We start from the raw sequence: 14,737 nt of genomic DNA, 5'->3' as shown, positions 1-14,737 counted from the left end.
TACCTAACATAGTCTGTGGTTACCCCTCTGTTACTCCTCATCAGGCTCTTAGGGTGGCTGATCCAAGTAGTATATCAGGTAGGCCACTTACTAGCAGATTTCTTGAATTTGGCAATTCTGTTCATAACTTCAAGAAGCTAAGCTATTAACTCCTTCCCACCAACACTGGAAAGACTGACCCAACAACAAACCCGTGGACACTATGCATACACAGCCCACTTACTGGGACCTGAGGATCATGAGCGGCCAAGTGGAACTGTCCTACAGAAGCTCAAGTACAGAACTGACAGGCTATTCTGAGGAACGCGAATTAGAAAACCCTCTGTACAGAGGTGATAACTCAAACACTAAGAAAGGCTGAGGCCCTGGCTGGTTGGCTCAGTGGTTGAGCATCAGTCTGACTTGTGAATGTCCTGTTCCATCCCTGGTCTGGGCACACATGAGAAGTATCTATGTTTCTCTCCCCCTCTCTCTCTCTTCCCCTCCTGCAACCATGGCTCAATTGGTTTGAGTAAAGTTGGCCCCGGGTGCTGAGAATGGCTCCCTGGCCTCACCTCAGGCACTAAAAAAGCTGGGCTGCTGAGCAACAGAGCAATGGCCCCAGTTGGGCAGAACGTCACCCAGTACGGGGCTTGCTGGCTGGGTCCAGGTCAGGGAGCATATGGGAGTATGTTTCTCTGCCTCCCCTCCTCTCACTTAATAGAAAGAAAGAAGAAAAGAAAGAGAGAAAGAAAGAAAGAAAGAAAGGAAGAAAGAAAGAAAGAAAGAAAGAAAGAAAGAAAGAGAGAAAGAAAGAAAGAAAGAAAGGAAAAAGGGAGGGAGGGAGGGAGAAAAGGAAGGAAATAAAAAAAGAAAAGGAAGGAGGAAGGAAGGAAGGAAGGAGGAAGGAAGTAAGGAAGGAAGGAAAAAGGGGAAAAGGGAGGGAGGGAGGAAAGGAGGGAGGAAGGGAGAAGAGAAAAAAAAGAAAAGGAAGGAGGAAGGAAGGAAGGAGAGAGGGAGGGAGAGAGGAAGAGAGAAAGAGAAAAACAAGAAAGATAGAAAGAAAAGGAAAGAAAAAAAGGAAGGAAGGAAGGAAGGAAGGAAGGAAGGAAGGAAGGAAGGAAGGAAGGAAGAAAGAAAGAAAGAAAGAAAGAAAGAAAGAAAGAAAGAAAGAAAGAAAGAAAGAAAGAAAGAAAGAAAGAAAGAAAGAAAGGAAGGAAGGAAGGCTAAGGTCTCTGAGAATGAGTGTTTAGAGTCAGGATCAAAGAACACTCACAGTCAGGGATGGTAGAAGGTAACAAGTTAATTCAAACAGAATCCTAGACTTATGAGCCCGGTTCACTTCCCTAAGTTTCAACAACTACCATCCTAAGGGCCATCTCTATCCCCTCCCACTCCCCACCCTCTTCCCACCTTTGAACCAGAAGAGACCTTTGAAATCATCTATTATAATTCAACTGCACTTTATGGATGAGTAAACTCAATCTCAGAAAAGTCAAATGATTTGCCCTGAGATCCCACAGACCAGAAAAGACCCCCCCAAAATAACAATGCTATGAGCAAAAAAAAGGAGGGGGAAGGAACTTCATAGATTCAGTGATCAATACTGCCAGATGCTCCAGAGAGTTTGTGAAACAGGAGGCCGGAAAAATAATGTTCCTGGAATTTGGCCAAAAAGGGCGTCGCTGGATTCTCCTATCCATCCCCAATCTAGACCAGCATCAACCCCTTCCTTCCAGAACCATTAGTTATCATCCTTAAACCACAGGGGGCAAAGTAATTCCTCAATGTCCTCTTGAGTACCTCCATCTGGACAAATTTCATTCATTCACAAATCACGGCTGAGAGCCAACGGGGGCATCAGGGACTCTTCTGGACACTGGGGTCACAGAGGTGAGCGGGAGAAGAGTTCCTACCCTCACAACGTTCATATTCTGGTTGGGAGACATTTCAGATAAGTCAGTGCATAAATACACACTCAGACTTGTGAGCCATCACGAGGGCGCCACGGGAGACGTGGAGGAGACGGACGGCCAGAAGCTCTACCGCTAGACAGAAGGTAGTAGACAGGGTGGGCGTCTCTGCAAAGGTGACACTGGATCAAAAACCCTCGCCCGGGGCCAAGGAAGCGCGTTACAGCTTCCACAGAGAAGTTGGTGCCGGTTTTTCAAGCGGGAAGATGACAGCGAGGACTACGCCGCCCAACAGGGGGCCGCGCTGGAGGTCGCGTCTGCAGCTGTCATCATCCTTTCCATCCCCGTCACCGTGGCGACCGTTCACACGGCAAGAAGGCCGCTGAGCCGAGGCGCTGCGCTTCCCCATGTCCTTCCCGGCCGCGTGGCCGGGCCCCGGGGCTCCCTACGGCTCTGCCGGGTCCCCTCTCTGCAGCCTCCGCTCCATGGGGGGTCACCCTGCAGGGTAGCGGGGCGCACGCGCGTGCACCACCGAGAACTGCATTGCAGGACTAGCCCCCAGGCTCAGTGGCCTCTGCACTTCACGCCACTCGAAGGACACATCCAGCCGCCACAGGTCAGGTCCCCAGCCGACCTCGCCAAGGGCTCCCAAGGTTGCAGCCAGCCGGAAGCACGTGGCAATAAAAGAAGAGAACTCTCCCCAAAGTCTCGCCCGAGAGCGATGCAGTACCTGTCAGGAGGCGCGAGGAGAGAGTGTGCGGGGCTGCGGCCATCACGTGCGTGTCCTGCCGTTCCCCGGGGCTCCCCCGTGGCCTCGCCCCTCACCGGCTGCTGGGCGCCGCCATCTTTTCCCCCGCCCCGCCCCGCCCCGCGGGAAAAAGCGCTTCCGTTGCGTCACTTCCGGAGGGCGGGACGCGGAAGTAGAGCGCCACGGTCGGTGCCTGGAGTCGGACCCACGTGGGAACGTGGACTGGAGATCTGGAGGGCTGAGCTGCTTTCGGGGACCGAGGGGAGCGCGCTGTGGCCATGTCCTCCGAGGGAGAGGCCGCCGGCGGAGGGCGGGCCCGCGCGTCCCACTCCCGGGGGTTCCTGGACTTTCTCGGGGGTTCCCGGAGGCCTCTGGCCGCATCCACGCGGGCACGGCCGGGCTGCGGAGAGTTCCCGGGCCGCCGGGACCTGCTCTCCCGCGCTTGTTGGAGCCCAAATCGCCGAGAGGAAGCGGTTTGTGCAGCGACGCCTGCACCCCTCCCGTCTGATCCCAGCTGCCGCTTGACTGTGCTCGCTGCGGGGCCGCGTGCGCCCGCGCCCACCGGGAAGGGGCCATCGGGGTGTCTGTCTCAGGACCGGGACGGTGCGGGTCGCGGTCCAGACTTCGGGGGTCTGGGGCAGGGGAGGAAGATGTGTATTTCAGCTTGGCTCCACCTCCCGACCTAGCACCCCAGAACCCACAGCTGTACGACGGGAGGAGGGACGACCCATGTTGTGTGCGGTGGATGGTCAGGGCCCCCGACATTGGACAGTGTCTCCTCGGGGCCGCCAGCGCCTGCCACGGCTGAGCGCTGAGGAGCTGTCACTGTCACTGGTGGAACGAGTGCTCGAGGAGTCTCTCCGCAGCCCCCTTCGGCCGTTTCTCCACGTTGGGGTGCCCCAACTAAGGTACACGGAAGAAAGAAAAGATCTAGTGTGGAAAAAGAAGAGAGAGGTCCCTGGGAACTGCGAGAGGTAATCAGTGTCCGTTTGTCTTCAACGGTTAGGTGACAGCCGTCTCGGTTCGCCAGAGACTGGCGTTGCTAGGCACCGGGGACGCTGAGAAAACACGTGGTGTCGTCCCCCCCTCCCCCCCCCCCCACCTCCCTGGCTGCCCTGGGAGCTCACGCTGAACCAGTGGGGGCGGGGCCCGCCAGTCCCGGACTCGGTGCTGCAGAACTCCTTCGGAGGAAGAGGAGGAGGAAGGGGAAAGATGCGCCATAAAGTGGGGGGAGGGGGGGAGGTACGGATTAAATACTATGTTGAAAGTTTTGAAACTCCTAATAGTACATGAGTTTTTGTAAACATGTGATGTGTGTATGTGCAGCAAATGTCATCCCCTTCATGAATTTACACATGAAGGCGCAGGGAGGTTTAAGTCGTCCATCCAGAGTTACCTAGCCGCCGAGTTCTGTGCTTGTTGCCGTGTTATTTCCACGGTGCCATACAGCCCTATTCACCTAAGCTGTGACCTCGCTTCTGTGACTTATAAAGCACGGGTATTTCCCCTGGCTGCCTGTCACAATCACCTGCAGGGTTTAAAAAATTACAGGTGTCTGAGCCACCTCAAGACCTGTTAAATCAGAAAGGCTGTGAAATGCATGGAAAGGCTTACACTTTTCTTTTTAAAGCCCCACAAGTGATTTGGGCATGTGAAACAGAATTACTGGATTTTAGATTTTCTTTTTAACTTGACAACACAGTTATGTCTAAAAGGTTGTTGATTAACAGGACTGTTTTATTTCATGTACTTACTTGGAAGGTATGAATTCCCCAATTCTCTAGGCTTATGATAGACAAGGAGTTTAATAGACATTGTTCCTTCTTGGCCAGTGGATTTTACTTCATTTAAAATCCCTTCCAAACACAGGGCCAGGGTATGATCAAATACACAAATGAATGCATAGGTTATTATTTATTGAGAGAAACCAGAGTAAATGTTTTATGGGAGAAATGCCTAAAAGATGAATACATTCTGGCTTGATCGGCCAGGAAATGCATTCATCTACCTAACATTTGTAATCAGGTTAGCCTAGGTCAATAGCACCAAAGCATATTCCTGAAAAATAATCCCCAGAGGTACCTCTGGAAAGAAGACGGTTTCATGGCCATATATATCGATTTGGCCACGCATCCCTGCAAGGAAGGCTGAGGAAACAGAAGGGGATTGCTGTGATTACTTGGCCGGTCACAATCCATCACTGTGGACCTAGACGTATTGCTGATCTGAAGAGCATGAAAACTTGGGAAATGCTAGCTTTACACACAAAGCCAAACATGAACAAGCCGTTTTGGAGACTGGATATATTCGCATTGACAGTTTTTATTCTAAGGAAAATCAGACTTCCTGGTTTCAATCTGTCTTGCTTCATGAGACTTACTTTTCCTGGACAAGTTTCCTTAGAAAACGCCGTACAGAACCTTTGTCCTTCAGTTCGTGTAGAGTAATAGGGTTTATAGAGATAGCTCTCCAATATCCATGTAACTCAAAATTCTCATTTCATAAAGCTTTAGAGACTGAGGTCCAGGTAGGGTAAGTAATTTAAGTAATAAAGCTTTGTCTTTAGACATCCAGGCCAATGTTTTTTCCTTCTCATCATCATTATTATTATTTTGGCTCCTCATTCTACTGTAGCTTTTTTTCACTAGTGAAATGATGCAGGGTCTCACAATTACACATATTTATTTAACTTTGGATATCTGGATATTACTTTTCAAGTAAGATATGATTATGTTTTTAGTTATCTATTTTGTTAATATTGCTTATGGAAAGAGATAAAAAGAATTAACATTTTTAGTTAACAGCATGATTTTTAATTATAATCATTGCAAGTTGAGTTGTGTCATTTTATGTTAATATGGTCATTAACTACAGTTGTCACTTGTTTGTGTATTTTTAAACATGATTTTAAATAATCACTATAGAGGTTTGTGTCTCGTTTGTTAAAAGTTGGTATCAAAGTTGACCTAGATAATAGCTCCTCTTTTCTTTAATGTTGCAGCACTTATGACATGACTTCTGAGTAGGTGCTAACTCTTTTAAAGTCCAGAATAAAGACGCCATTCCAGGCCTCCCTTGCAGCGTGGTGTGACATGGTGACTAATTCTGGTCAATGGGATGTAAGCAGAAGTGATGTGTGTAACTTCTAAATGTCCTTAGCAGTGGAGAGCCAGTCTTTCCTTGCTTGCTAGAACTCAGATGAGATGGCTGGAACTTGAACATCTTAGATCACAAGGTCCAAGCTACGTGTGATCACACAGAAGGCAGCAGAGCCACAAACTAGGTGGAGCTTTGGGAACATACTGGACATGGAGCTGCCTTCCTAGCCCTGGACTGATTACCCGAGGAACCAACAAAGCTCTCAGTTGTTAACACACGCTCTTACTCTAGGTTTTCCAACCCACTGTGCCTGGCTCGCAGTGAGCTCTCACAGTTACACGATTCCCTGTATGCCTCAAAAGACAGCAAAAGTAAAATGTTAATAGTTCTTTAAGAACTATTGTTAGAAGGGAAGTTTGGGGGTGTACTATTCAAAAATGGGTTGGGTTGTAATAAAGCAGCTTAAAGTTGATAGAACCCAGAATCTAGGAAAAGTGAAGTGTAGTTGTTGTTTTTTAAAATAATAAGGATTTGTATGTCTTTTCGCTGCTGTTGAGGAATGGGGTTTGGACTGTCAGCCCCAGTCTGTTAGGGGATTTGTGATACGGTGAGTGGACATTAACTTCACAGATGTGTTCCTGCAGCTCACCCGACTTCCCTGGCTCTGGTCGTCACCCCGTTTGCCTCTCACTGAGAGCTGGTACTCCGGAGCAAGCTCGACTTCACGTTCTTTAGGCTGAGGGCGCCCCACCCTCAGAAAAGAGCGCTACCCTGGAGAAGTGAAGCACAAGGATGCTCATGGGCAGGTCGCTAACAGTCAAGCTTTTAGAGTGAGACCAAAGGGGTTAAAACACTGGGTTTCAACTCTGCGTCCTCTCTTTGGATTTTGTCTCTTGAGATCCCTGGCCTTTGGATTTTCCTCTCTTAAAGTATATTCCTCATCCTACCCATCAAACAGGAAGCTTTCAGGAGCGTGATTTGCAGACTCCCGGCTTCACCTAGACGCAAAATAGAGGGGTGGGTATGGAGCCGGAGCAGGTAACCATGTTGAGTTCTGTTTTTGAAGAGATGTTCCACTCTTAAGTGTACAGATTAAAGTTTACAAATCAGCCTCTGCTGCACTTGAGTAGCTTAAGTCAGCGCCTAGGACCCCTTAACAGTTCTTCCAAGGTGACCGATAACAACAGAATAGAACCCTAGCCCAAGGTCACTCCAATCAAGTGTTATACACCTCAGCTGTAACCTCCTGCAGCTCTTGTCCAGCCCCACGGCTTGATGCTCTCCAAGATTCTGTTATAGCAAAAGTGAAACGTGTGGTTCAGAAATGCAGAAAACAGAACCGGCCCAGGAGAGGAGTCCTGGTGGCTCGCAGTCCGTCAAAGCAGCAGTATTCATGCTTGCCTGGACAGCCTTCCCAGAGTTTGTCCAGAGGGAGGTGCCCTGATTACCCAGCGTGGGCTGCAGAGACAGAAGGAGAAGCCTGCTGGCAGGGTTTCTGGGAATAACTTTGTTTACTGCTGAAAAAGCTGGGCATGCCTCTCTGCTTTCATTCTCAGGAAGCAGGGCTGAGCTTGTCATTCCTGACACTGAGGCCACCATCTTGCCACTATGAAGTGACAAGAATGAGGACAAAAAAAAAAAAAAAAGTAACATGCTGAGAAGCACAGTGGGAAAAGAAAGCCGGTTTCTTATGGAGAAACTGTGCCGAGTCTGGGACATCTCCGTGCAGACTTACTGCTACCGGCACCCTGTGCTGAAGCTACTGTGTGGTCTGTTGTCATCGCATCCTAAGTGATACATGTATTGGTCCAGGACAGCAGGGCCGAGCAGCCTAGCACCACAGCTCGCTGAAGACAGGTGACGTGAAGAAACACCTGGAATCCCGGCAGGTATCTGAAAAGCGCGTCATGTTTAACAAAAATAAAAGACATTTGAATACTGTGTATGGTGCCTGTTTCTGATATGATACGATACAGAATGATCGAAATAACACAAAAATAGAAGAAGCTGTTTTGTGTAGGTTTGTTTTTTTGTGTGTCTTGTTTCTTCTCTGTTTACTGTGTGCCCAACCCCCTTGCTGATGTCACAACGCCCTGCTTTCCACATCAGGAATGCCACCCCTTTCCTGGTACCCACCCCAGCATCTCGGAGCCTCGTGAAGAATGTGGGGAAATGTTCCAAGGGTAGCAGGTGACACATCCTATTGGGCACTAGGTCAAAAAAACCATAAACCATAAATATCCTTCAATAGACAGTTTATAGTTAGGACTAGGAACCCTTAAAAATGGACCTTATATATTCTGGTAAATGCTTCACCAATATTATCAAACAAGAGTATTCTAAGATGCAAGGAGACTTGCTAAAGGTGAACTAATAAGAGAATTCCAGGAAAGTGACTCCTGAAGTAATAAGCCACTGGGAAGCATGGACATCGTATCTTTTCTAAAATTAGTTGCTAGTTCTCATCAGTGGAATATCCTCTCTTTTTTTCCCCTCTGCATTTGTATGTTTGAGAAAATAGCAGAAGATGATGATGATGTTTCCTTATTTGAAATAGATGTCAATGCATGTTTGCAAATGTACCATATAGTTAGCACCTACTGTGTATGGCAGTGGTCTCCAAACTTTTTTGGGCCACAGACCGGTTTAATGTCAGAAAATATTTTCACGGACCGGCCTTTAGGGTAGGACGGATAAATGTATCACGTGACAGAGACAAGCATCAAGAGTGAGTCTTAGACGATGTAACAGAGGGAATCTGGTCATTTTTAAAAAATAAAACATCGTTCAGACTTAAATATAAATAAAACGGAAATGTAAGTTATTTATTCTTTCTCTGCGGACCAGTACCAAATGGCCCACGGACCGGTACTGGTCCACAGCCCGGGGTTTGGGGACCACTGGTGTATGGGATGCTTTATCATGACAATCTCTCTCTTTTTTTCACAACAATTCTGATACATGCTATTCCCATTTTCAGATGAAGAGCTTGAGACCTTGAAAGGTTAAATAATTTCCCCCCAAGTTTGCCTCGGTAGAAAGTAAGTGCTCCAGCTAGAACTTAATCCTGTCTGATTTCACGTGTTCTTAACCTTAATTCTGGGCTGTCTCCCATATTTAATGTATTATAGAGTCCTCATTACCTGGCTTTTTTTTTTTTTTTTTGTCGTAGTCTAGAGTTTCACATTTCATCAAACTAGGAAAGTTATTGAAGTGTGGCCTCAAAAAATTACTTAGTTTTACATTCTTCTGACTGGGTTCAATTTCCTTCAACCTCCGTTTCCGTATTTATAGAGCCGGAATTCCAATGGCGGGTCCATCGCTTAAAAATTATATCGTCCTTTCGGTACTTAACGAGAGTTCATTTCTGGACACCTTCACATTAACTATTCATTCCAGAAGCCCAGGAAAGATCTACAGAATCCAAAGTGTTTGGGGGTGGGCCTGGAATCCCGTTAAGAAAAATGACATTATTTTATTTATAAAAATCACATAAGCTTTGTGTAAAAATGTCAAGAGTCCAGAAAAAGAAAGCGAGCGTTCCTGGGCGAGACGGGGCTCAAGGAAGCTGACGGCGGCGGTGATGGTGGTGGTGCGGTCCACGTGGACTGCGCACTCCCCGCTCTGTTCACTAGCTCTTTCCTCCTTGCCAGAATGTAGAGGGGTTATCTCGTTTAATCGCACTGAACCTCTCAGCAACCTTACAGCTAACATTATTCACTTTTTTTTTAGACAAAGTCATAGAAGCTCAAAGTCCTTGAGAACCCTGTATTCGTTTCCTAGCGCCATCTTAGCCAAGTGCCTGACGCTAGGCGCTTAAGACAACAGGTTTGTATAGCCTCCTTAATCAGGAGTTGGCGCTCAAGGTGTGGGCAGTGCCCCAAACCTGCAGCCTCCAGAGCCGGATTCTTCCTGGCTTCTTCCAGCTTCTGGTAGCCTCTTTGGCTTATGGCGGCAAAACTCGAACCCTGGCTTCTGTCTTCCTATGGCCTTCTTCCTTCTGGTCTCTGCCTTCACCAGGCATTCTGTGTGTGTGTGTGACTCTTATATAAAAAAATTCCCCTCTTAGTAAGAACAGGAGTACTATTGATTTAGGGCCAACCCTAAGGACCTCATCTTAATTTGACTACATCTGCAAAGATCTTATTTCTAATTAAGGTTGCATTTGTAGGTACTAGGGTATGGGATGTCAACATACTTTGGGGGGGGGGGGGTCATGATTCATCCCATAACGCTGTCCAAGGATACAATGGCTAGTAGAGCATGGCATTAGATCTGACATTAGGTGATACTAGAATCAGGTCCCTCGGCCATCAGGCACCACATAGCCTATCTCAGTGGGCTGTCCTTGGGGAACCTGGTTTGCAATGCCTTGAGAAGGAGGTAGGTATAATGAGTGGGTAAAAGAGAAAGAAACACTTGAAACTATTCATTAGAAATTTATTTACAAGAGCACAAAACTTTGGGTCGGTCTCAGACATTTCCTCCGCAACAGTTCGTTGCCAAATGACTCCACAGGGTTTTGAGGGGGGAAAGTTATGAGCTAAGAACTTTATACCCAGCAATTTGTCTTTCAGTGGGACGGGACAGGGAGGCGTTCTCAGAAATGCAAGGGCTCAGAAAAGATTCCACTTGTTGAGAATCTATTTGAAGATACATTCCAGTGGTTCACAGGGTTTGGGATTATATAGACCAGAAAAAAAAAAAAGATTAAAGAATAATTTAGAAACCAACTTAAGAATGCCAACTTTTAACTTTTTAAAGGAGTTTAAAACAAATTACACTACCATCCATAGTGTGCATATGATTGCTTCATAAAAGATAGGTTCTTTTACTGCCAAAAATATTAAAAGGATATAATCTGATAGCTGTTTAAATTGAATAGTTTAGCTCTCTAAAAAAAAAAAAAAAAGTGTGTGTTTAATATATTTTACCCCAGAATAGGGAAACACTTTTCCATAGATAAGATCTCATCCATGAATGTGTGTTTGAAAACCAGGAGCTGACAGAGACCCAAGGCCGACCAACCAAAAATGAATTCTGGCTAGCATTCACGATTTATGCAACCGAGGGAAAAAAAATATTATTTGAAACTGACTGTAATCATTTCCATTTTTTTCTGAGGCAAGTTTCGGTGGGAAAATAAATCTCCGCAGTGCTGCTCCCTTCCCTGCAGAGAGACCGGTGGAGGGCAAAGAAAAGCAGATAACTTGTTCCCTTCCGCCGACATCTGGGTTTTTCATTTCGTCTTTTCTAGGTTCTGAAAATACCCATGAAAGGACCACTCGTTTAAAAGGATGTTTGCACACGCACATGTCATTAATCCTCCCTGCCAAATTCTCTGCAAGAAGGGCGTTATCTGCATTTGGAACCAGGGGTAGAGCGCCCAGTTGGCTAGAATGCCTAAGAATGTCTCTGCAAATTGAAGTCTAGGTGAGGCAGGCCTGAGAAGAGAATCCATCCATCCTCCGTGCATGACACAGAAAGGGTGAGACTCACGTAAGGAGAAAGAGCAGGGGCTGGGAAGCACAATTTCAGTCCGTAGCTGGGAGCCAGGACAAACAGAGCCCCGGAGTCACTGTGTCAGGTACAGACACCCAGGCGGCTTGTCGTGCCCCATCACGTTGACACCGGGAGCAAGTTCCCAGGCTGAGCAGTAGATCAGAGCAGCCAGGGAGCTGGTGTGAAACGGGGGCAGCGGGTTCCGGTTGGGAAGGACCGCCCTGGAGCACTGGCCAGAGCTCTAGGTAAGCGTGAGCTAGAGCCACACCGGGAATAGAAGCTCTCGGGCACAGCAGCGAAGTCCCCACCCCCTCTCTGTTCCCTTCCTCAACCTGCCGGGTATAAAGGAATAAGATGGTCAATCAACACATGACCTCCCCCATCACCGTGACCACAGAGACATCAACGTTTGGATATAAATCAAATAAGAAATTTGCAACCTTTTACTACGGTACTAGACACTACGGTGACAAACTCGCAAATCTCAATCGCATGACGTGAACAGACGGTTGACCTCTTGTTCGCTCACGGCTTGGGGCTGGCTGTGTGACCCTTCCACACCGCCGTCCTTCAAGCAATAACTAAAAGATCCAGCCTGCTTCCAGCTTGTGACTCGACCGTACTCGAGAGGAGGGCCCCATGGTCACTGCCTTAGAGGGAGAGAGAGCGTGAAGGGCTCACATGACCCTTCGTTCTCCCTGATCATAAATGGCAATGGTCTGTTACACTCCTGGCCCATCAGTCAGAAAGAATGAAATGGCTCCAACATTGCGGCAATGAAGGGCGTCTCAGAACCGTAGGTGAGTGCTGGGATACACAAGCCCTCTTCTACCCCAAGAACATACAAGATGATGAATGGAATGAACCATGTGCCACGTTTCTGTATTAGGAGAGAGAAGATTGTAACGACGCTAAATCTCTCCAGTATAACTTATGGGTGTAATGTACATAATTTCAGAGACAGTACTTAATAAGATGATTTTAACTTATTCAGAACAATTAAGTGAGCAAGAATAGCTAAGCAAACTTAGAAAATAAAACGAAATAAGGGAGGTCTCTCTCCGCTAAGCTGTTAAAATGCACCAAATGCTCCAATAGCTAAAGTCACTTGGTCGTACTTGCCCAAGAACAGGTAGCGATATGAATGGAACAGAATGAAAAGTCTAACAACAGACCAAAGACTGGATAAGTATTTCGCATCTTTAGAGAAGGGTGGCACGGTAAAGCAGTACGGAAAAGAGAGCTTGTATTAAAAACAGCGTAGGGCCTGTCCAGGCGGTGGCACAGTGGATAGAGAGCCGGACTGGGATGCGGAGGACCCAGGTTCGAGACCCCGAGGTCGCCAGCTTGAGCGCGGGCTCATCTGGTTTGAGCAAAGCTCACCAGCTTGGACCCAAGGTCGCTGGCTGGAGCAAGGGGTTACTCAGTCTACTGAAGGCCTGCGGTCAAGGCACATATGAGAAAGCAATCAATGAACAACTAAGGTGTTGCAACAAAAAACTGATGATTGATGCTTCTCATCTCTCTCTGTTCCTGTCTGTCTGTCCCTGTCTATCCCTCTCTCTGACTCTGTCTCTGTAAAAAAAAACCAAAACAAACAACAAAAAGCTAAAAAAACCAGCGTAGGGGCCACTGAATCTACACGTGGGAGGAAAGGTGTTATGTTGGCACGTCACACTATTCTCCAAAATTTATTTCAGGTAGATTAATATTTTTCAATGAGTTAATAGAAGAAAATATAAGCTCGGGAAGGATAATCGAAGCCTATCATAAGTGATAGAATATAGAAAGATAAAGATCCATACATTTTTAACCTAAAGATTTAAAACTTTTGTGTCCCAAACAACTAACCAAGTTAAAAGATAATCACTCAAAGCTGTTAGGATGCAGAATACGTACTCTCTGCATTTGTATATCCTTTCTCTCTCTGAAAGGCAGTTTGTACTAAAAGCCTCAAAAAGTTCATGTCTATGCATTGTGCTCCAAGAATTTATCCTAATAACAAATTTATAGAAATAATTATCTCTGAAAGTAGTCATCTGAGCTCAGTTATAGGAATAAAAAGTTGAAAACAACCTCCTAAATGTCCACTAACACTTCTCGGTAAAACCCAATGACACGTCTTGACTGAATGAATTGATTTATGTCCACATGTGTAGACACTGTATGTATGTTTTAAAGGTAAGGTTGTTTATAGGCACTAACATGTTATTAGACTGCATTTGAATGAATAATACAAGTTACCTACAGTATGTTCATATTTTAATATATATATATATTTTTTGACAGAGAGGGACAGATAGGGACAGACAGGAAGGGAGAGAGATGAGAAGCATCAATTCTTTGTTGCGGCACCTTAGTCGTTCATTGATTGCTTTCTCATATGTGCCTTGACCGGAGGTGAGGGGAGCTACAGTAGAGCAAGTGACCCCTTGCTCAAGCCAGCGACCTTGGGTTCAAGCTAGTGACTTTTGGGCTCAAGCTAGCGACAATGGGGTCACGTCTACGATCCCACGCTCAAGACAGCGACCCCCGCGCTCAAGCTGGATGAGCCCGCCCGCAAGCCTGCGACCTCAGGGTTTTGAACCTAGGTCCTCTGTATCCCAGTCTGACACTCTAGCCACTGCGCCACTGCCTAGTCAGGCTTAATTTTGAAGCATATATACACATTAAAAGTTATACAGTCAAGGATCCAAGATAGCAGTGGAGTAGGTGGATGCCACCCTCACCTCCTGCGGGGACCAAACCGGAGTGACAACTGAAATACAGAGCTCGCCTCTGGACAGCCAGCTGAGGTCTGGCTGAGGGGAAGCCTTCCAAGCGAGGATTTGCAGAAGAACCTGCCTCCGGACTGGCGGGAAGGGCGGGGACGCAGAAAGAACTGAGCGCGCTCCCACGGGGGGCAGCTGAGCAATGCGGCGGCCACACAGGTTCTCCCTGAGAGCGAGGGGTCTCGGCCCTCGGCCAGGCACCCCAGCCCAGAGCACCAGAGCCAGGAAGAGATGCCCACGCAACATCTGGCTCTGAAAATCAGGGCAGACTCTGTCTGCCAGGGAGAGACAGGAGTCTGCTAGAGACACAGGTGCCCCCTTCAAGACCCAATGCACAAAATCTTCACCGTCGCTCACCTGGGGGCTCCACGGGAGTGGAATGGAGTCACAGGAGGAGAGACTGGGATGTGTCACTCTGGGAAGACAGCTGAAGAAACAGCCACCAGGCCCCTGTGCTGAGTCACGCTCCCACACCACAGACAGTCAGAGAAAGACAAGTAGCATATGATTTCGCTTATATGTGGAATCTAATGAACAAAATAAACTAGCAATCAAAATAGAGACAGACTCATGATACGGACAGCAGACCGACTGCTGTCAGAGAGGAAGACTGATGAGAAGATGGATGAAAAAGTTGAAGGAATTAAGCAACCCCTTCCCCCCAAACAACCAAACCCACCTCCCAAAACTCATAGCTACAGACTATAGTGCGGTGATTACTGAAG

General features: G+C 47.2%; 1 protein-coding gene across 2 annotated transcripts in view; it reads right to left on the bottom strand.

The window, feature by feature from the left end:
* COX10 (cytochrome c oxidase assembly factor heme A:farnesyltransferase COX10) overlaps nucleotides 1-7,207 on the bottom strand; it is a 106,193-nt gene extending 98,986 nt beyond the window's left edge. Inside the window, exons 1-2 of one of the 2 annotated variants that reach the window (XM_066364918.1) lie at nucleotides 3,323-7,207; nucleotides 2,623-3,272 (exon numbers count right to left, since the gene is read on the bottom strand). In XM_066364918.1, coding sequence (XP_066221015.1) covers nucleotides 2,623-2,665 — 43 coding nt within the window. In that variant the 5' untranslated portion in view covers nucleotides 2,666-3,272; nucleotides 3,323-7,207. Of the gene's footprint in view, nucleotides 1-2,622; nucleotides 3,273-3,322 lie in introns of those variants that run through there. The other variant, XM_066364919.1, reaches the window with a different exon arrangement.
* Between the last annotated feature and the right edge of the window lie 7,530 nt (nucleotides 7,208-14,737).

Source organism: Saccopteryx leptura, chromosome 2 (genome assembly GCF_036850995.1).
Source record: "Saccopteryx leptura isolate mSacLep1 chromosome 2, mSacLep1_pri_phased_curated, whole genome shotgun sequence".
NCBI classification, from domain to species: domain Eukaryota; kingdom Metazoa; phylum Chordata; class Mammalia; order Chiroptera; family Emballonuridae; genus Saccopteryx; species Saccopteryx leptura.
Note: the sequence above shows the minus strand (reverse complement) of the source record. Positions and strands in the feature narration are given on the sequence as shown.